Below are 22,032 nucleotides of genomic sequence, written 5' to 3'. Positions count from 1 at the left end.
GAGCAAATCACTTTAGTTCTTCCTGCACCCTGATGGGAAGGATGAACTGTGTTTGCAAAGTGTTTCCAACCCCCTGGGAGAAAGCTGCTGGCAAGGGGACAGGATTACGTTACTACAGAATAAAGTTAAAGCAGAGCCCAGGAGGTGACCCTTACTGTCAGTGACACTGGAGGAAAACTACTGCAAGGTGATAGCTCTATAGGGCCAGTGACACACGGCTGAGCCATTCTATGCCCACCCTCTAGAGGGTGCTGCACATGCACACTATGCACACAAAGCGAAGTCAATTAGCAACACTCACTGCAGAATGAGGCCGATCTCCACTGCCCTATCTGGATGCCCTTGGCCTGGCAGGCTGTCACATAGGCACTGATCGCGCTGCAGAGAGCGTCACGGTGACCCTTGTACTGGCAGGTATCAAAGACACAGTCGTCGAAGAAGGGGGCTGGGTCGATGACCTCATGGCACTCTCTGAATGGCCCATCCCCTCTGGTGATGACCCCACAGTACCGATCTCCCTTGTAGGGTTGTCTCTGAGCCTCACTGCAGACTGGGCAGTCCTTGGTGCAACTGGGCAAGCATCCAGGGACCTCCCCCACCTTCCAGCTCTCTGCAAACTGGATGGCGTTGGCCGCCCGGCTCCCGTCCCTCATGGTCAGGTCGTCACCAGCACTTTGGTTGTTGTCACCACACAGGCCGCAGAGGACGTTGGCGTAGGTGTTGGGCACGGTGACCCGGACCAGGCTGCTCCCGTCGAAGGTCACCCTCAGGTCGAAGGCGGTCTTGATGAGGACTTGGGCTCCGCTGACATAGGCCTGTAGTTTCTCCTCATGGTAGAAAGGCAGGTCCATGAAGACTCCATCCACCTGGAACAGATGTGGCAGGACCGGGGCTTAAATTTGAATGAACACCGCCAGGAGGGGGCAGAGGATGGGGATGCAGGACTTGTGGATTCTATACCCAGCTCTGAGACAGTAGTGGTGTCTACAGGGGCAGAAGAGGGAGGGCTGGGAATCAGGACTCCTATGTTCTATTCGTGGTTCTTCAAGGGCAGTGAAATAGGTGAGAGCAAGGGGGCTGGGAGTCAGGACTCTTGGGTTATACTCCTAGTTCTGGGAGGGGAATCTAGTGCTGAGAGCAGCATAGAAGGACAGGTCCACAAAGATGCTATCCACCTGGAGCAGATGTGTCAGCAATGGTCAAAGTCTGAATTCCCAGTTACACTAAAACTCTTTCACACCCCTTGACAGTGTAAATGCAATTTACTCCAACTCTACACTGTCAGAGCAGTGTAAAGGGCGTTAGCGCAACAGAATTCAGGGTCAAAGATCTTAGTGGAGGAAGCTTTTAGGGATGTTATTTAACAGGGCCAGCTGGTGTCAATCAAACATTGAAGTTAATGAGGCCAGATCCCCAGCTAAATGAGTGAGTCAGCTGAACGCGCAGCAGTTACACTGGCATAACAGCACTTATTGGGGGGAGAAAATCCTGCTGTATATATTCACAAAGGGGCACTCAGTTACTTCCCACACACCCACCACCAGCTCAGTGTACAATGGACGCAGGTCTCATTTCTGAAAGGGGGAGAGAAATCAGGGGCAATGTATCAACAGCAAGAGTTCAGAGTAGCAGCCGTGTTTAGTCTATATCCACAAAAGAACATTGACCAAACCGGACAGTCTCTGTGCAAAAGAATAAATGGACACAAATCTGACATCAGGAATCATAACATTCAAAAGCCAGTAGGAGAACACTTCAACCTCTCTGGTCACTCAGTAACAGACTTAAAGGTGGCAATTTTGCAATAGAAAAGCTTCAAAAACAGACTCCAATAAGAAACTGCTGAACTTGAATTAATATGCAAATTAGATACCATCAATTAAGGCTTAAATAGAGACTGGGAATGGCTGAGCCATTACACACATTGAATCTATTTCCCCATGTTAAGTATCCTCACACCTTCTTGTCAAACTGTCTGAAATGGACTATCTTGATTATCACTACAAAAGTATTTTCTTTTAATTAATTAGCCTCTTAGAGTTGGTAGGGCAACTCCCAACTTTTCATGTTCTCTGTATGTGTATATATATCTCGTTACTATATGTTCCATTCTATGCATCCGAAGAAGTGGGCTGTAGCCCACAAAATCTTATGCTCAAATAAATTTGTTAATCTCTAAGGTGCCACAAGTACTCCTGTTCTTTATCAACAGGAAGAGTTCCTGCTCACAGCTCCCTGAGTAGTCCCGTGGCTCTCCATCCCTACCTTGATCTTGCGGGGATATTGCTGGCTCACAGTGATGTTTCTGCCGTACACCTCCAAGGTCACCGCTTTGGTGTAGGACACAGCCTTGGTGCCGCGGTTGTTATTCTCCACCTTGATATTGAACGGGATGAGCGTGGGGTCCTCGGAGCAGACCCCAGCCAACTGGTAGATGCAGGTGCCCATGAAATCGTACTTTTTTCCATCAAAGGTGGTGTAATGAGGGTCCCCGGAGGCCGTGCATGTAGAGTAGCTGATTGGGTAGCAGTCACGGACCCCGTTGATCACGGCACATCTCTCGCTGGACTTGCAGCTGGTCTCCTGGCAAACCACCAGGCCCAAGCTGGGATCACACCTGCACCGAGAGCGGCAGTTCTCATCGTCCCAGAACTCCTCACTGGGTTTGTAGTAGCGGCCATTGTAGTCACAGCCACAGCTCCCCACGGGGACACACTGGCCGGCACTCAGGACATAACCGTTGTCACACTGGCAGGTCTCCACGCAGGGCTCCTGGCAGGAGGAGTTGGCGGTTTGGTCGGAGCAGCTGGCTGGGCAGGCGTTCCCACAGGCCTCATAGTGGCTGTTCTCAGGGCAGATTGGGACTGGGAGAGAGTCACAGTGGGGGAGATTTAACAACACAGGAAATGAACTAAAAACACCTGCTTAGATGCAGCAATAGCCAGAGACAAATTCTAATGTGCAATCAGCATCCTCTATATCACAGGCCTGATGTACAAGCAGCCCCACTAAGGCCACCTCTGGAGCCCAGCACGGGGAACAACCCAGTTAGAGAAGGGTGTTTGCTAGCTGGGAGAGCACGGAAATGCTCTCTGCTTATAGAAAACCCAAGAAGATCTGCAAAGTGCACCCAGAGCAGACTAGCCCTCACTTGTCAAGACCTCCTCTGGAAGTCCCACCCACCCGAGATGGCCTAGGACTCAGCACAGGTACCCTGGAAGTGGAAAGGCTAAGAAGATCCTACTGAGGCATGCACCTGTATTTCCAGGTAGTATTTCAGACGGGTCTCATCTTTCCATCGCTTTCTGATCCATCCCTCTCTGCCATCCAGTCCACCCACCAAAGCCATCCCCCTCTTCCGTTCATCAGTTACATCCCTCCTACACAATGTTGACCACCCCTTATTTGAAGTGAGGAAGTGAGATTTTCTTTACTTTAGATTGTAATTAAATTTTCATTGCCTCCATCTAATTGACGTGTACATCCAGGAGTATCTATATCTGTCTAATCTATAACCTAATCCATTTAATTATCCATCCGTCTCAGCATCTAATCTACCAAGCTTCATCTCTAATTGATTTTATCTCCCCATGCACCTAATCCATCTATCCATCCATTAAATCTCTTTCTCTCTCTATCCATTTTATTCACTTATCCTCAATTGAATCTATTTAATCTCCCAATACATCTAATCCATCCTCTTAACAATATATTAAGTTTCTCTCTTTCTCTAATCTAATCTAGGAAAGCCATGTGTCCATCCACTCTCAATCTAGCTAGTCTATTATAGGGATTCCTCAGGCCCATATCTCCATGGCGTCTGGTTGCCAAGGTGCAGTACCGAGGCCTGATGTCTGCCCTGATGCTCAGCCCACTGGCCATCTCCCCAAGCAGCAGAGTAAGTCTCATCTAACTGCTGCTTTTGTCAATAAAGAAACCAAAGCACAGAGCTCACCACAGCCGGATGGTGTCCTCCAGTCATAGACGGTGATGCCCTGTTTCTTGCAGATGGCTGCATAGGCCTCCAGCGCCTGGCACAGGATGGTCTTGGCTCCCCCGTTCAGACACACGTCGTAGATGCAGTTGTCAAAAATGTCCTCCGGGCTCACTTTGGGGTGACACTCTCTGAAGGGCCCTCCTGGTGCTTTGCTGATCAAACCACAGTATTCGTCGCCCCCGTAGATCTTCTGCTTGCTCTCATCACACGTTGGGCAATTCCCTTTGCAAACATCCCAACAGAAGGGGTCCCGGTCTTTGACTTTCCAGCTCCTGGCCCATTCCACGATGGAGGAGACTCTGGTGCCGTTGGGTGACGTCATGTCATCTCCATGGTTTTGGTTGAAGTTCCCACAAAGGCCGCCCATGGCCCCATAATAGCTGCTGGGGAGGGTGATGATCAGGTGCCAATTCCAGTCATACGACACCTGCAGACCAAAGTCTGTCTGCAAGATAGCATTGAGACCGCTCTGGTAGAGCTTGATTTTACCATCTTCAAGGGTCACCGGCAAGCTGGTGGTCACGTCATTGATCTAGCGATAGGAGGAAAACACCAATGGTTATTTCTCTTTTCATCTCACCTATTACAAGAGTTCTGCTCCTCTGGGACAATAAAGATTAGAAAGCCCAGAATTAAGCACTTGAGTCCTCAGGGATAAAATGTTCTCTGTCCGGGGATCTGGCTGTGGAATGAATTCCCAGTGCAAATAAGATAAATCCAGAGTCTGACCAACCTTAGGAAACACTGGAAGATCCTCCCCTTTAATAAAGCTTCTCCACCATAACGACAATGATACCCACCTCTTGATACCCGCCCTATTCACCACAAAATCCTACGTCAAGCAGAGATTTCTCTACTCCAAAAAGAGGAGAAAAGCCAGAAGCTCCATGGATTTGAGCAGGGAGTGACGCTCCGCAGTACAAAACCAAAGAGAGAGAGAGAGTGTCTGTGTTGTGGAAGGAGCACAGGAACCAGTTATCCTGTGTGGCCTGTAAGGACGCTGTGACATGGGGAGACTGGGAGAACAGAAGTTCTGGGAGGACTAGGGGCACTGGGTGGCCTATGTGGTCCATGGATACATGTTTGGCCAAGTGATTTGTGAGGGCACAGGGGCCTGGAGCAGATCATTTTAAATCAGTTTATTTCTCACTTGTTCAGTTCCCTATTGGAAAGTTTTCATTTTTGATCTTGTTTCTTTTCATGGCCACTTTGAGATCACAAAAAGGGGATTTTTTTTTATGATAATCCGGAAAAATTTCTATTCTAAGATTTCTAAATTTAAAAAAAAAAAGCAATAGCTATTTCAAAATGAAGGTCCTGATTCAGCAGAAATTCTTGAAAAATAAACAAAATATTGGCCCATTTTGTAAGAATGGAAGAAAAAGGATGTTGAACGCCCCCCCCCCACAAAAAAATTAATCTTCAACTAGCGTAGACAGATAGATTAGATAGATGGATATGTATGGGGATGAGTGGATGGATAGATGGAGAAAAAGCAGATGTGTCTGGTGATAGATTGAGAAATGGATTGAGGTGTATGGGGTGGATGAAGAGAAAGAGAGATGTGTGTGGGGACAAACAGAGGGAGGGATAGATGTGTATCCTGACAGATGGATAGACAGATTGGTCCTGGGATGGATGGTATGATGGATGCATACGTATGGGGAAGAATAGACAGAGATACAGACAGATTTGTATGCGGATAGATAGATAGATAGATAGATAGATAGATAGATAGATAGATAGATAGATAGATAGATAGATAGATAGGTGTGTATGGGCATGGGAGTACAGATAGGGAGATATTTTTATTCTAAATGTAAGCTTTCTGATCATTTTTGCACTTTTTACTCACTCTGATTTTCCCAACTTCCTTCTTGTGGATGGAGATGTTGTACCCGTAGACGTAGATGTTGGTCAGGCGCACGTAGGAGACAGCCTGGTTGCCCCCCCTGTTGTCGTTCTTCTCATCGATGGTGAAGGGCACCAGGGTGGGGTCGGTCCCGCAGTACTTGGCCAGGGTGTAGGTGCAGGTGCCCTGGAAGTTGAAGTTCAGCCCGTCGAAAGTGTGATAGTGCGGGTCCCCCCAGCCCCAGCAGGTTCCAATGAAGTTGGGAACACACATGGCATGGCCGTTCTCGATCTTGCACGTCTCCTTGGCCCGACATGTCAGGTCTTTGCAGGGATCTGAAAGGAGAGAAATCCCAGCAGTCCATGAGTGAGGGCTAGGGGGCAGGGGAGCTCGGTTCAGCACAGGCCCAGGTACCCACCAGAACCCCCTGGCCCATCAAAGCCATTTGGAAGATGGGCCATCCAGAGAGGAGTCAATGAGAGACAATTTCCTACAGGCCAGAGACCAAGTCCACATATCCCGGCTCACTGGATGATGAAGAAGAAATTTCTTCAGCTTCCGTAGAAGCTCTGCCCGAATAGGATTAAGTAAATAGGTAGAGTAAGGACCTCAACATTGGACCGAAGCGGCAGGCCCGGAGGATACTTTTCTTTACCTCTTGACGGTGACGTGCCTGGTCCAAAGCCCAGGAGAAAATCAATGACTTGATTTGACATATCCTGCCTCCCAGCCCATCAGCTCCAACCCAGAGAACCTACTATGTAACCTGGGAGGGGCAGGGGTAGAGCAGTGAATAGAAACCAGGAGTTCTGGATCACAGACCCCTGCTCTAACCACTAGACCCCACTTTCTTCCTAGATCTAAGGATGGAAACTCTACTCCGTGCCCGCTCCTCAACTGTTCTGACTCCATTGAGTCTGCTCTAGTGGCTCTGTCTCTACGTTCACCTCTCCTCTTGTTTAACTCTTGCACTCTCTTTCACCTATGTTGATGCATTGCATGACTCCATCTCTGATCTGACAGGTTTCATCGCTGGCACAGCTGTGAGCTTCACAGGTCACCCCTTGGGCAGGAATGCAGGTGCAGTTTTGCTGGCACTTGTTGGTCAGAACTATCTCATTAGGCTGTTTGAAAAAAGGGAAAATAACACAATGTAGCCAGGGGAAATGTAGTTTTTCAGTGCGGAGATGTTCAGTTACGTGGAAGCCATATCTGGGATTAGAACGGAGCGTCTTATCTCCCAGCCCGCGCCTACTCTACTCCACTAGGCACCACTACCTTCCCAGAGCTGGGGAGAGACCAGAGGAGTTGCGACTCCCAGCTCCCAGCTCTAACCACTAGACACCACTGCCCTTCCAGAGACACGGGTCCAGGAACCAGCCTTGCGCCATTAGTGTCTTTTGCCTTTCTACAGAGATTTATGTATTGCCATTGGCAAGTGACAACGGTCTGATCCAACATGGCCGATGAGAGTAGGGCGTGGAGGAAGCGAACGGATAGGAGTTAATACCCCAGCAGGGGGCGGTACCTTGTAATATATCCCTTTGTTGAAGCACCCACAGCTCTGCAGAGCAACACAACCCTGGCCGTCGAAGAGGAAGCCATCGTCGCACTGGCATCCTTCGGCGCAGGTGTCTGGGCACTTCCTGGCGTCGGTGATCCTGGCACAGGTGGTGGTGCAGAGGTCGGCGCACAGCTCGTAGTGACTGTTGGCCGGGCAGCGCAGAGCTAAAGCAGAGAGAGAAGTAATTGATGGCTGGAGAGATCTCACCCCACAGCTTAGAGGGACAGACATGAAGGAGAGGAGACTCTAACAGGGACGAGAGGACCAGGTCACCTTTATAACGGAACATGAAGTTGTTGGTTCCCACCCAAAGGAGTCTCTGAAGAAGCCCAGAGGTCTGGAATGAGATACCTAGAATCGCTGTCCCCCACCCCCAGAGGCATTGGAGCAAGTGGGACAGGCCCTTGTGCTACACCAGCATCACGGCACTTACGGCAGAAGGAGGCGCTCCTCCAGGGCTGGATGGTGACCCGGGCCTCTTGGCAGGCCGTCACGTAGCTGTAGATGCTCTGGCACAGGACCTGGGAGTCTCCGTTGCCCAGGCACAGATCATAGAGGCAGTTGTTGAAATACACAGTGGGGCTGACCGTGCTGTGGCAGGCGGCGAAGGGGCCATCGGGGGCCGTGAGCAGCCCGCAGTAGTTGCGCTGTTTGAAGAAGTCCTTCTTTGTCTCCTTGCAGACCGGGCAGCTGTTCCCGGAGCATCCGTCCTCACAGGCCGCTCCTGGGATTGGGACTTTCCAGGCGGAACCGAACGCTGCCACGTTAGGGGCCGCCCTGCCATCGGGGAGCAGGAACTCGTCATCCCGACGCCCGTTGTAGTTCCCGCACAGGCCGCACGTCTGGCCCTGGTAGTTCCCTGGGACGGTGACTCTGACGTGGTAAACCAGGTCGTAGCTCACGGTGAGGCCGAAGTCCGTTTGCACCAGCACGTTCCCGCCGTGCTGATATGCTTGGAGCTGCCCATCGGCCACGACCACAGGGAGGTTGTGAGACACCCCGTCCACCTGGAAGAGACGGACCATACCCTGTGAGCCACCGGATTGGATGCTGTAGGGGTGGGTTATGGGCACAAGACAGGGTCTTGGTGACACCTGGCAAATCTGTAGTGACTCCACTGAACTCAATTAAGTTATGGCCATTTCTGCTCTCACTGACCCCAAGGTAAATCCAGGGTCACCTCGTTCAGTGCATTGGCATCAGGGCCCGATTCTGATCTCAGTTCCCTGGGCTTACTCTGCAATCACCCACTGAGCGCAATGAACTGAGGGCTGGATTCCGATCTCACTTGTCCCAGAGAAAATCCAGAGCGATTCTGCTTTCTTCAGAGGGATGCTTCTGGATTGGCACTGGTGCCAATAAGGTCAGGATCAGATTCTGGGTATTTGACCCCTCCTGCCTACATGCTCCTAATGAGTGACCCATGAGACAAGTACCCCTTGCATTGCCACATCGGTGGGGCTGCCCCATTGCAGGGTTCAGCCCCATGGGAACATCTTGAGCAGGACTTACCATGACATGCCCCTTCCTGTTCTGCAGCAGGGTGAGCATGAGCCCGTAGACCTCCACGGACACCAGCTTGGTGACAGACACCTTCCCATTACCCCAGGGCACATTCTCCACCTTCACCGAGAAGGACGTCAGGTTCCCGGCGTCAGCGCAGGTCTTGGCCAGGATGTAGGTGCAGGTGCCTTGGAAATCAAAGGCGACTCCATCGAAGGAGAGGTAGTGGGGGTCCCCGGCAGCAGAACACATTGCGGATTCGACAGGCTGGCATTTCCGGACGCCATCAGCCACCTTGCACTGCTCGTTGGCTGCACACGAGGTCTCCCAACACTGGACCACCCCGTTGTCTTTGCACTGGCACTTCTCCCGGCAGGAGGCCTTGGTGTAGAACACCTCTCCCTTCCCGTAGTACCTGCCCTGGTGCACACAGCCGCACTGCGCGACGGGGACACACCGGTCTCCGCTCAGGAGGAACCCCGCGTCGCAGAAACACCCTTCGGCACAGGGGGCGTCGCAGCCGTCCGGCGCCGAGAGGCTGTGGCAGGTGGCAGGGCAGCCATTCCCACAGAGCTCGTAGTGGGAGTTACTGGGGCAGGTGGCGCCTGCAGGAGAAGATCAGAGGGAACATACAGATGGGGGTGAGAGAAAGCTTCTTAAATTAAGGCACTACCAGAAGAAAAGGTGCAGGTATCACTTACAATATAGTGTTGTTCGGGGGAATTGGGAGCCAAAACTCCTGGCTTCTACTCATGGTTCAGGGAGAGAAGTGGGGTCTACTGGGTTAGAGCGGGGTGGGCTGGGAGCCAGGTCTGCTGGGCTCTGTCATTGGCTCTGGGGGGGAAGGTGGCATCTAGTGGTTAAAAGCAGGGGAGACTGGAACTCAGGACTGATGGGTTCCAGTCCTTGATGTGAGCAGCCAAAGGGATCTAGCCAATCAGAGCTGGAGGGCTTGCAATCAGGTTTCCTGGGTGTATTGCCAGCTCTGGGATGGGATTAGGATCTAGTAGCTTAGTCACAGAAGGGCTGGGAGCCAGGACTCTGGGGTTTTCTTTCTGACTCTTGGAGGGACGTTTGGTCTAGTGGTTACAGCTGCAGACAAGGGGACATGTGGACTGCTGTGTATTGTTTAGTGATGGAGGACTGGGAGTCAGGATAGCTGGGTTCTGCCATTGGCTTCCCCTGTGACTCTGAGAAACTTGTTCTAGTTCTTTCTGTGTCCATTTTCCTGACCCTGATGGGAAGGATGACTAGTGTTTGCAAAGTATTTCCAACCCCTGGGAGACAGGTGCCAGCAAGGGGATGGGATTACATCGCTACAGCATGAAGTTCAAGGAAAGCTAAGTAGGTGACCTTTACATTTGGCTACACTGCTGCAAGATGATAGGTGTATAAGGCCAGAGACACACAGCAGAGCCGTTCTGAGCCCCCTGCAGAGGGTGCTGCAAATGCAGACTAGCCAGTCCCTAAAGCAGATTCTAGAGGTGACACTTACTGCAGAATGAGGTCGATCTCCACTGCCTTATCTGGATGCCCTTGGCCTGGCAGGCCGTCACGTAGGCGCTGATCGCGCTGCAGAGAGCATCACGGTGACCCTGGTACTGGCAGGTATCAAAGACGCAGTCGTCGAAGAAGGGGGCTGGGTCGATGACCTCATGGCACACTCTGAACGGCCCGTCCCCTCTGGTGATGACCCCGCAGTACCCATCTCCCTTGTAGGGTTGTCTCTGAGCCTCACTGCAGACTGGGCAGTCCTTGGTGCAACTGGGCAAGCATCCAGGGACCTCCCCCACCTTCCAGCTCTCTGCAAACTGGACGGCGTTCGCCGCCCGGCTCCCGTCCCTCATGGTCAAGTCGTCACTGGCAGTTTGGTTGTTGTCACCACACAGACCGCAGAGGGCGTTGGTGTAGGTGTTGGGCACGGTGACCCGGACCAGGCTGCTCCCGTCGAAGGTCACCGTCAGGGCGAAGGCGGTCTTGATGAGGACTTGGGCTCCGCTGACATAGGCCTGTAGCTTCTCCTCATGGTAGAAAGGCAGGGCCACAAAGACACCGTCCACCTGGAACAGACGCAGCAGGGCCTGAATGAATACTGCAGGCAGAAGGTGGGGACCCAGGATTCCTGGATTCTATCCCTGGCTCGGGGAGAGGAGAGGAAGGGAGGGAAAGGGAAGGAAGGGGGTGGGACCTAACATCTTAGAGCAGGGGAGGCTGGGAGCCAGGACTCCTGGGTTCTATCCCCAGTTCTGTGAGAGGAGTGGGGTCTCGTGCATTAGAGCAGTGGGGGATGGGAATCAGGATTTCTGGGTCCTATGCTCAACTCTGGGAGGGCAGTGGTTGGAGCATGGGGGCTGGGAGCCAGGACTCCTGGGGTCTATCCCCAGCTCTGATTGGGGAGTGGGGCCTAGCGATGAGAGTAGCTTTGTAGGACAGGTTCACGAAGACTATGTCCATCTGGTGGGGATGGTCTGAATTCCCAGTTACGCTAAGGCCTGTCTACACTAGTAAATTAGGTCAGTATCACTATCGCTCCGGGCTGTGGAAACTCCACCCCCCTGACCGATGCAGTTAAACTGACCTAACCCCTGCTGTAGACATAGCTAGCTCAACGGGAGAATTCTCCTGTCAACCTAGCTAGTGCCTCTTGTGGCGGTGGCTACATCAATGGGAGAACTCCTGCCACTGGCATTGGTAGCATCTTCACTGACGCACTACAGTGCTGCAGCTACCGCAGTTCTGTTGTGCCACATTAGTGGTTGATTTGTGAGCAGCCCTAAGACTCTTTCACACCCCTTGGGCAGTGTAAATGCAATTGACTCCAACTCTCTGCTGTCAGGTACCTGTAAAGAGCCTTCGCGCAACAGAAGTCAGGGTCAGGTACTTTGGTGGAGGAAGCTTTTTTGGATGTTGATTCCTTTGGAGTCAATGGGCCAGATTCCCAGCTGGTGTGAATTGTCCCATTCCCTGTGGAGGGAATCGGACCCGATCCCCAGCTAAACGAGTGAGGCTACTGAATGCACAGCAGTTACACTGGCATAACGGCACTTATTGGGAGGAGAAAATCCTGCCGTATATATTCACAAGGGGGCACTTAATTACTCCCTGTACATCCACCGCCAGCTCAGTGTACAATGGACGCAGGTCTTATTTCTGCAAGGGGGAGAGAAATCAGGGGCCATTGAGTTCCTGCTCACAGCTCCCCGAGTAGTCCTGTGGCTCTCCGTCCCTACCTTGATCTTGCGGGGATATTGCTGGCTGACAGTGATGTTTCTGCCGTACACCTCCAAGGTCACCGCTTTGGTGTAGGACACGGCCTTGCTGCCGCGGTTGTTATTCTCCACCTTGATATTGAACGGGGTGAGCGTGGGGTCTTCAGAGCAGACCCCGGCCAGCTGGTAGATGCAGGTGCCCATGAAATCATACTTTTTTCCATCAAAGGTGGTGTAATGAGGGTCCCCGGAGGCCGTGCACGTGGAGTAGCTGATTGGGTAGCAGTCACGGACCCCGTTGATCACGGCGCATCTCTCATTGGCCTTGCAGCTGGTCTCCTGGCAAACCACCAGGCCCAGGCTGGGGTCACACCTGCACCGAGAGCGGCAGTTCTCATCATCCCAGAACTCCTCACTGGGTTTGTAGTAGCGGCCATTGTAGTCACAGCCACAGCTCCCCATGGGGACACACTGGCCGGAACTCAGGACATAACCGTTGTCACACTGGCAGGTCTCCACGCAGGGCTCCCGGCAGGAGGAGTTGGCGGTTTGGTCGGAGCAGCTGGCTGGGCAGGCGTTCCCACAGGCCTCATAGTGGCTGTTCTCAGGGCAGATTGGGACTGGGAGAGAGTCACAGTGGGGGAGATTTAACAACACAGGAAATGAACTAAAAACACCTGCTTAGATGCAGCAATAGCCAGAGACAAATTCTAATGTGCAATCGGCATCCTCTATATCACAGGCCTGATGTACAAGCAGGCACACTAAGGCCACCTCTGGAGCCCAGCACGGGGAACAACCCAGTTAGGGAAGGGTGTTTGCTAGCTGGGAGAGCACGGAAATGCTCTCTGCTTATAGAAAACCCAAGAAAATCTGCAAAGTGCACCCAGAGCAGACTAGCCCTCACTTGTCAAGGCCTCCTCTGGAAGCCCCACCCACGCCAGATGGCCTAGGACTCAGCACAGGTACCCTGGAAGTGGAAAGGCTAAGAAGATCCTACTGGGGCGTGCACCTGTATTTCCAGGTAGTATTTCAGACGGGTCTCATCTTTCCATCGCTTTCTGATCCATCCCTCTCTGCCATCCAGTCCACCCACCAAAGCCATCCCCCTCTTCCGTTCATCAGTTACATCCCTCTTACACAATGTTGACCACCCCTTATTTGAAGTGAGGAAGTGAGATTTTCTTTACTTTAGATTGTAATTAAATTTTCATTGCCTCCATCTAATTGACGTGTACATCCAGGAGTATCTATATCTGTCTAATCTATAACCTAATCCATTTAATTATCCATCCGTCTCAGCATCTAATCTACCAATCTTCACCACTAATTGATTTTATCTCCCCATGCACCTAATCCATCTATCCATCCATTAAATCTCTTTCTCTCTCTATCCATTTTATTCACTTATCCTCAATTGAATCTATTTAATCTCCCAATGCATCTAATCCATCCTTTTAACAATATAGTAAGTGTCTCTCTTTCTCTAATCTAATCTAGGAAAGCCATGTGTCCATCCACTCTCAATCTAGCTAGTCTATTATAGGGATTCCTCAGGCCCATATCTCCATGGCGTCTGGTTGCCAAGGTGCAGTACCGAGGCCTGATGTCTGCCCTGATGCTCAGCCCACTGGCCATCTCCCCAGGCAGCAGAGTAAGTCTCGTCTAACTGCTGCTTTTGTCAATAAAGAAACCAAAGCACAGAGCTCACCACAGCCGGATGGTGTCCTCCAGTCATAGACAGTGATGCCCTGTTTCTTGCAGATGGCTGCGTAGGCCTCCAGCGCCTGGCACAGGATGGTCTTGGCTCCCCCGTTCAGACACACGTCGTAGATGCAGCTGTCAAAAATGTCCTCCGGGCTCACTTTGGGGTGACACTCTCTGAAGGGCCCTCCTGGTGCTTTGCTGATCAAACCACAGTATTCGTCGCCCCCGTAGATCTTCTGCTTGCTCTCATCACACGTTGGGCAATTCCCTTTGCAAACATCCCAACAGAAGGGGTCCCGGTCTTTGACTTTCCAGCTCCTGGCCCATTCCACGATGGAGGAGACTCTGGTGCCGTTGGGTGACGTCATGTCATCTCCATGGTTTTGGTTGAAGTTCCCACAAAGGCCGCCCATGGCCCCATAATAGCTGCTGGGGAGGGTGATGATCAGGTGCCAATTCCAGTCATACGACACCTGCAGACCAAAGTCTGTCTGCAAGATAGCATTGAGACCGCTCTGGTAGAGCTTGATTTTACCGTCTTCAAGGGTCACCGGCAAGCTGGTGGTCACGTCATTGATCTAGCAATAGGAGGAAAACACCAATGGTTATTTCTCTTTTCATCTCACCTATTACAAGAGTTCTGCTCCTCTGGGACAATAAAGATTAGAAAGCCCAGAATTAAGCACTTGAGTCCTCAGGGATAAAATGTTCTCTGTCCGGGGATCTGGCTGTGGAATGAATTCCCAGTGCAGATTAGATAAATCCAGAGTCTGACCAACCTTAGGAAACGCTGGAAGACCCTCCCCTTTAATAAAGCTTCTCCACCATAACGACAATGATACCCACCTCTTGATACCCGCCCTATTCACCACAAAATCCTACGTCAAGCAGAGATTTCTCTACTCCAAAAAGAGGAGAAAAGCCAGAAGCTCCATGGATTTGAGCAGGGAGTGACGCTCCGCAGTACAAAACCAAAGAGAGAGAGAGAGTGTCTGTGTTGTGGAAGGAGCACAGGAACCAGTTATCCTGTGTGGCCTGTAAGGACGCTGTGACATGGGGAGACTGGGAGAACAGAAGTTCTGGGAGGACTAGGGGCACTGGGTGGCCTATGTGGTCCATGGATACATGTTTGGCCAAGTGATTTGTGAGGGCACAGGGGCCTGGAGCAGATCATTTTAAATCAGTTTATTTCTCACTTGTTCAGTTCCCTATTGGAAAGTTTTCATTTTTGATCTTGTTTCTTTTCATGGCCACTTTGAGATCACAAAAAGGGGATTTTTTTTTATGATAATCCGGAAAAATTTCTATTCTAAGATTTCTAAATTTAAAAAAAAAAAAGCAATAGCTATTTCAAAATGAAGGTCCTGATTCAGCAGAAATTCTTGAAAAATAAACAAAATATTGGCCCATTTTGTAAGAATGGAAGAAAAAGGATGTTGAACGCCCCCCCCCACAAAAAAATTAATCTTCAACTAGCGTAGACAGATAGATTAGATAGATGGATATGTATGGGGATGAGTGGATGGATAGATGGAGAAAAAGCAGATGTGTCTGGTGATAGATTGAGAAATGGATTGAGGTGTATGGGGTGGATGAAGAGAAAGAGAGATGTGTGTGGGGACAAACAGAGGGAGGGATAGATGTGTATCCTGACAGATGGATAGACAGATTGGTCCTGGGATGGATGGTATGATGGATGCATACGTATGGGGAAGAATAGACAGAGATACAGACAGATTTGTATGCGGATAGATAGATAGATAGATAGATAGATAGATAGATAGATAGATAGATAGATAGATAGGTGTGTATGGGCATGGGAGTACAGATAGGGAGATATTTTTATTCTAAATGTAAGCTTTCTGATCATTTTTGCACTTTTTACTCACTCTGATTTTCCCAACTTCCTTCTTGTGGATGGAGATGTTGTACCCGTAGACGTAGATGTTGGTCAGGCGCACGTAGGAGACAGCCTGGTTGCCCCCCCTGTTGTCGTTCTTCTCATCGATGGTGAAGGGCACCAGGGTGGGGTCGGTCCCGCAGTACTTGGCCAGGGTGTAGGTGCAGGTGCCCTGGAAGTTGAAGTTCAGCCCGTCGAAAGTGTGATAGTGCGGGTCCCCCCAGCCCCAGCAGGTTCCAATGAAGTTGGGAACACACATGGCATGGCCGTTCTCGATCTTGCACGTCTCCTTGGCCCGACATGTCAGGTCTTTGCAGGGATCTGAAAGGAGAGAAATCCCAGCAGTCCATGAGTGAGGGCTAGGGGGCAGGGGAGCTCGGTTCAGCACAGGCCCAGGTACCCACCAGAACCCCCTGGCCCATCAAAGCCATTTGGAAGATGGGCCATCCAGAGAGGAGTCAATGAGAGACAATTTCCTACAGGCCAGAGACCAAGTCCACATATCCCGGCTCACTGGATGATGAAGAAGAAATTTCTTCAGCTTCCGTAGAAGCTCTGCCCGAATAGGATTAAGTAAATAGGTAGAGTAAGGACCTCAACATTGGACCGAAGCGGCAGGCCCGGAGGATACTTTTCTTTACCTCTTGACGGTGACGTGCCTGGTCCAAAGCCCAGGAGAAAATCAATGACTTGATTTGACATATCCTGCCTCCCAGCCCATCAGCTCCAACCCAGAGAACCTACTATGTAACCTGGGAGGGGCAGGGGTAGAGCAGTGAATAGAAACCAGGAGTTCTGGATCACAGACCCCTGCTCTAACCACTAGACCCCACTTTCTTCCTAGATCTAAGGATGGAAACTCTACTCCGTGCCCGCTCCTCAACTGTTCTGACTCCATTGAGTCTGCTCTAGTGGCTCTGTCTCTACGTTCACCTCTCCTCTTGTTTAACTCTTGCACTCTCTTTCACCTATGTTGATGCATTGCATGACTCCATCTCTGATCTGACAGGTTTCATCGCTGGCACAGCTGTGAGCTTCACAGGTCACCCCTTGGGCAGGAATGCAGGTGCAGTTTTGCTGGCACTTGTTGGTCAGAACCATCTCATTAGGCTGTTTGAAAAAAGGGAAAATAACACAATGTAGCCAGGGGAAATGTAGTTTTTCAGTGCGGAGATGTTCAGTTATGTGGAAGCCATATCTGGGACTAGAACGGAGTGTCTTATCTCCCAGCCGCGCCTACTCTACTCCATTAGGCACCACTACCTTCCCAGAGCTGGGGAGAGACCAGAGGAGTCGTGACTCCCAGCTCTAACCACTAGACTCCACTGCCCTTCCAGAGACACGGGTCATGGAACCAGCCTTGCGCCATTAGTGCCTTTCGCCTTTCTACAGAGATTCGTGTATTACCATTGGCAAGTGACAATGGTCTGATCCAACATGGCCGATGAGAGCAGGGCGTGGAGGAAGCGAACGGATAGGAGTTAATACCCCAGCAGGGGGCGGTACCTTGTAATATATCCCTTTGTTGAAGCACCCACAGCTCTGCAGAGCAACGCAACCCTGGCCGTCGAAGAGGAAGCCATCGTCGCACTGGCAGCCTTCGGCGCAGGTGTCTGGGCACTTCCTGGCGTCAGTGATCCTGGCACAGGTGGTGGTGCAGAGGTCGGCGCACAGCTCGTAGTGACTGTTGGCCGGGCAGCGCAGAGCTAAAGCAGAGAGAGAAGTAATTGATGGCTGGAGAGATCTCACCCCACAGCTTAGAGGGACAGACATGAAGGAGAGGAGAATCTAACAGGGACGAGAGGACCAGGTCACCTTTAAAACAGAACATGAAGTTGTTGGTTCCCACCCAAAGGAGTCTCTGAAGAAGCCCAGAGGTCTGGAATGAGATACCTAGAATCGCTGTCCCCACCCCCAAGAGGCATTGGAGCAAGTGGGACAGGCCCTTGTGCTACACCAGCATCACGGCACTTACGGCAGAAGGAGACGCTCCTCCAGGACTGGATGGTGACCCGGGCCTCTTGGCAGGCCGTCACGTAGCTGTGGATGCTCTGGCACAGGACCTGGGAGTCTCCGTTTCCCAGGCACAGATCATAGAGGCAGTTGTTGAAATACACAGTGGGGCTGACCGTGCTGTGGCAGGCGGCGAAGGGGCCATCGGGGGCCGTGAGCAGCCCGCAGTAGTTGCGCTGTTTGAAGAAATCCTTCTTTGTCTCCTTGCAGACCGGGCAGCTGTTCCCGGAGCATCCGTCCTCACAGGCCGCTCCCGGGATTGGGACTTTCCAGGAGGAACCAAACGCTGCCACGTTAGGGGCCGCCCTGCCATCGGGGAGCAGGAACTCGTCGTCCCGACGCCCGTTGTAGTTCCCACACAGGCCGCACGTCTGGCCCTGGTAGTTGCCTGGGACGGTGACTCTGGCGTGGTAAACCAGGTCGTAGCTCACGGTGAGGCCGAAGTCCGTTTGCACCAGCACGTTCCCGCCGTGCTGATATGCTTGGAGCTGCCCATCGGCCACGACCACAGGGAGGTTGTGAGACACCCCGTCCACCTGGAAGAGACGGACCATACCCTGTGAGCCACGGGAGTGGATGCTATAGGGGTGGGCTATGGGCACAAGACAGGGTCTCGGTGACACCTGGGCAAACCTTTAGTGACTCCACTGAACTCAATTAAGTTATGGCCATTTCTGCTCTCACTGACCCCAAGGTAAATCCAGGGTCACCTCGTTCAGTGCAATGGCATCAGGGCCCGATTCTGATCTCAGTTCCCTGGGCTTACTCTGCAATCACCCACTGAGCGCAATGAACTGAGGGTTGGATTCCGATCTCACTTGTCCCAGAGAAAATCCAAAGCAATTCTGCTTTCTTCAGTGGGATGCCTCTGGATTGGCACTGGTGCCAATAAGGTCAGGATCAGATCCTGGGTATTTGACCCCTCCTGCCTACACACTCCTAATGAGTGACCCAGGAGACAAGTTCCCCTTGCATTGCCACATCGGTGGGGCTGCCCCATTGCAGGGTTCAGCCCCTTGGGAACATCTTGAGCAGGACTTACCATGACGAGCCCCTTCCTGTTCTGCAGCAGGGTGAGCATGAGCCCATAGACCTCCACGGACACCAGCTTGGTGACAGACACCTTCCCATTGCCCCAGGGCACATTCTCCACCTTCACCGAGAAGGACGTCAGGTTCCCGGCGTCAGCGCAGGTCTTGGCCAGGATGTAGGTGCAGGTGCCTTGGAAATCGAAGGTGACCCCATCGAAGGAGAGGTAGTGGGGGTCCCCGGCAGCAGAACATGTTGCGGATCCAACAGGGTGGCATTTCCGGATGCCATTCACCAGCTTGCACTCCTCATTAGGGCGGCAGGACAACCCCTTACACACCACGTCTCCGCTGGCCTGGCACACACACTGCTCCTGGCACGTTGGGTGGAAAGTCTCCCCAGCCTTATAATAAAATCCCAGGTAGACACATCCACATTGGGATATAGGGACACACTCATCACCGCTGAGCACAAAGCCCTCATCACACACGCAGCCTTCCCAGCACTGGGCCGAGCACTGAACTGGGGCGTAGAGGCTGCTGCAGGTCGACTGGCAGCCCCGGGCACAGACCTCGTAATGGCTGTTTTGTGCACAGGAGGGACCTGCCATTGAAACAACAAGACGTTAGCATCCCATAAAAGAGAACTAGATGGATTCTGAACTATGTAACAATATAAGGGCTGGAGAAGGGAGCCTGATGACAGCCCTGGAGAATGGAGTCTGTTGGGTGCAGTATAGGAAGCCGCCGGGAAAACTTCCATCATATTGTGCCTTGCCAGTATGTCATTGTTGGACCCCTTGTCAGAGGAGAGTTCAGTCTCCATGGTCTGTTCATCTCTTGACCCCTTCTGACACTGGCAACTCAGGGGTATTTAATTCCAGTTATTACCGTGAGCTCTGTGACAGGCTCATTTGTCCAATAAGGACCTGCATGAGATTCACATGCTCACAAAATACAGGCCCCATATCCCATTCCCTGGACAACCCACACTGAGTCAACTTCTCACCCCCAGGCAGGGGGAATTCGCATCCTCCAAGTGACAGGCCCTGAATTCCAATTCCCTGCCCCTGAGCCAGTCAGTTCCCGTCTTGGCGTCAGATTAGAGCTTGTGCCCCCTAGGGGGAAAATCCCATTATCCTCTCACATGCGCACCCTGAGCTGGCCAGTCCCCCAACTCTGGGGCTGGATCAGAGCCCACACCCCCTAGGGCAGAAACATCTCATATCCCCTTCCCTGAAAACCAAATACTTGTCTTTCCCTTGAGCAAAGGCCCTGTTTTCTTTCCCTCGTGCATTAACTTTCATCCCAGAAGATGGTCCCAAGCTGCTTCCACTTACTGCAGAAGGAGTTGGTCCTCCAGGCATAGATAGTCACCCCAGCAGCATGGCAGGCTGTGGCATAGCTGGTGATAAGCTGGCATATCACAGCTTGTTGGCCTTTGAAGACGCAATAGTCGTACACGCAGTCTTGGAAGTAGCCCTCGGGGTTGACTTTGCTGTGACACTCTCGGAAGGGGCCGCTCTTGTCTAGGAGGATCCCACACTCCCCATTCATTCCTCTTTGGCGTCTCTCAACAGCCTCTAGGTCTGAGCACTCGTCCTTGGTAATCTCCACACAGCCAGGGATATCCTTCACCTTCCAACTCTGCCCAAAGACCGTTGGGTTTGGGGCCAATGTGCCGCCCCTCGTGGTCAACTCATCACCCTTGTCCCCGTTGAAGTTCCCACAGAGACCGCACACGGCTCCAGCGTAGGTGCTTGGAGCAGTGACAGTGATCCGGCCCTGCCAGTCAAAGGTGACGGTGAGACTGAAGTCAGTCTGGACCACTGCTGCCTGCCCCCTCCGGTATATGGAGATCTTGCTGTCGTTGGTGCTATATGGTAGGTTGATCAGCACGCTGTTCACCTGGGATCAATGCCAAGGGATCAGTGAGAATGGTCTGACACTGAGCAAGCAACTCTGAACCTACCCCCTAAAGAACTTTACAGGTAGAGCTGGTTGAAAACAAAACCCAAATGGTGAATTTTTATTTTATTTTCATTCTCTTCGTTTTTTATTTTCCTTTTTTAAAAACGTTTTTTAAACTATGTTTCAGTTTCCCATTTGCAGGTTAAGTAGTTTTTGAAAATGAATTTTTATTGATTCCAAAACCAAACATTTTCAATTTGGGAACGTTTTTGAGTCATAAAAAAATCCTACCCATTTTTTTGTTCATGGTGACTGATTAAAATTGCCAATACAAACCTCCCAAATGAACCCAATGCACAATGACTGATGACTGGAGACAGAAGAATAAGAGATAGGGGTACAAAGACAAAATGCCAAAGAAAGAAAGAAAATTGTAGCAACTAAACACAAAAAGAAAAAATACATACGAAGAGCGACAAATGAATACAAAAAAGGAAGCAAGCTAATGAATCTGAGGAGAAATAACTTGCAATTAGAGCTGGTTGGGATTCTCCAGCAGAATGATTTTTGCAGCAGAAAATGCAGTTTCTGAACATTTGAAATTTACTACCAGAGAAATTTGATTTTGCTGGAATTTTTTTATTTTCCCGATAGGAAAATGAAAATGAAATATTAATGTTGGGTCAATTCAACCTGAACTGGAATATTTCATTTTTAACTGCCCCACAATGTTTCATTTTGAGTCAGTTAAAAAGCAATTAAACGTCTTTTCTCTCTGGCACATTGCCTTATGGGAGTTGTAGTTCCAGTCCCCCTTGTCGCCAATGGGCTGGGCTCCCTGGGGGACTACAGCTCCCAGTAACAGATTTCCACTCTTTGGAGCATCATGGGTATCACATGACTCTGGTTGTATTATGGGAGATATAGTCCCCCGGAAAAAAATGGTGTCAGGAACTACAGCTCCCATCAGGCAATAGGGAAATACGATTTAATCTTGAAATGTGGCTGAAGAAGCTGGATCAGAACATTCCTGTTTGAGTTGCTTGAAAGGTTTCATTCACTTGAACATATTAAAATGTCATATTTTGACATTTCAACTTTTTTACCCCATTTTGGGATGAAAACACAATTTGGAAAGATCTAAACTTCCTGTGAGGTTCACAGTCCACATTTCATTCAGCTCCGCTTGCCATGCGGACATACACGGAGAAGCCTTATTTGTATAGCAGCAATGCGGAAAGTAAAGTTCGGCTGATTATCTACATGAAATTACATCTGAGCTGGAGGAACTGAAAGAGGCACAAGCAAATGTGGATGCAATTCCAGGCAGTTCCAAAGTAGAGGTTGC

At 51.0% G+C, this 22,032-nt stretch overlaps 1 protein-coding gene across 1 annotated transcript in view; it reads right to left on the bottom strand.

Annotated features, from left to right (window-relative positions):
- Positions 1 to 22,032, bottom strand: part of LOC123351883 (IgGFc-binding protein-like) — a 121,645-nt gene that overhangs the window by 6,598 nt on the left and 93,015 nt on the right. The window contains exons 17-31 of the mRNA XM_044991563.1: positions 17,708 to 18,281; positions 17,239 to 17,438; positions 16,701 to 16,842; positions 15,722 to 16,053; positions 13,837 to 14,410; positions 12,147 to 12,745; positions 10,412 to 10,976; positions 8,926 to 9,521; positions 7,847 to 8,420; positions 7,378 to 7,577; positions 6,832 to 6,973; positions 5,853 to 6,184; positions 3,956 to 4,529; positions 2,266 to 2,864; positions 302 to 866 (exon numbers count right to left, since the gene is read on the bottom strand). Of these exons, the coding sequence (XP_044847498.1) occupies positions 302 to 866; positions 2,266 to 2,864; positions 3,956 to 4,529; positions 5,853 to 6,184; positions 6,832 to 6,973; positions 7,378 to 7,577; positions 7,847 to 8,420; positions 8,926 to 9,521; positions 10,412 to 10,976; positions 12,147 to 12,745; positions 13,837 to 14,410; positions 15,722 to 16,053; positions 16,701 to 16,842; positions 17,239 to 17,438; positions 17,708 to 18,281 (6,568 nt within the window). The remainder of the gene's footprint in view (positions 1 to 301; positions 867 to 2,265; positions 2,865 to 3,955; positions 4,530 to 5,852; positions 6,185 to 6,831; positions 6,974 to 7,377; positions 7,578 to 7,846; positions 8,421 to 8,925; positions 9,522 to 10,411; positions 10,977 to 12,146; positions 12,746 to 13,836; positions 14,411 to 15,721; positions 16,054 to 16,700; positions 16,843 to 17,238; positions 17,439 to 17,707; positions 18,282 to 22,032) is intronic.

This window comes from Mauremys mutica, chromosome 17 (assembly GCF_020497125.1).
Source record: "Mauremys mutica isolate MM-2020 ecotype Southern chromosome 17, ASM2049712v1, whole genome shotgun sequence".
Classification (NCBI taxonomy): Eukaryota; Metazoa; Chordata; order Testudines; family Geoemydidae; genus Mauremys; species Mauremys mutica.
Note: the sequence above shows the minus strand (reverse complement) of the source record. Positions and strands in the feature narration are given on the sequence as shown.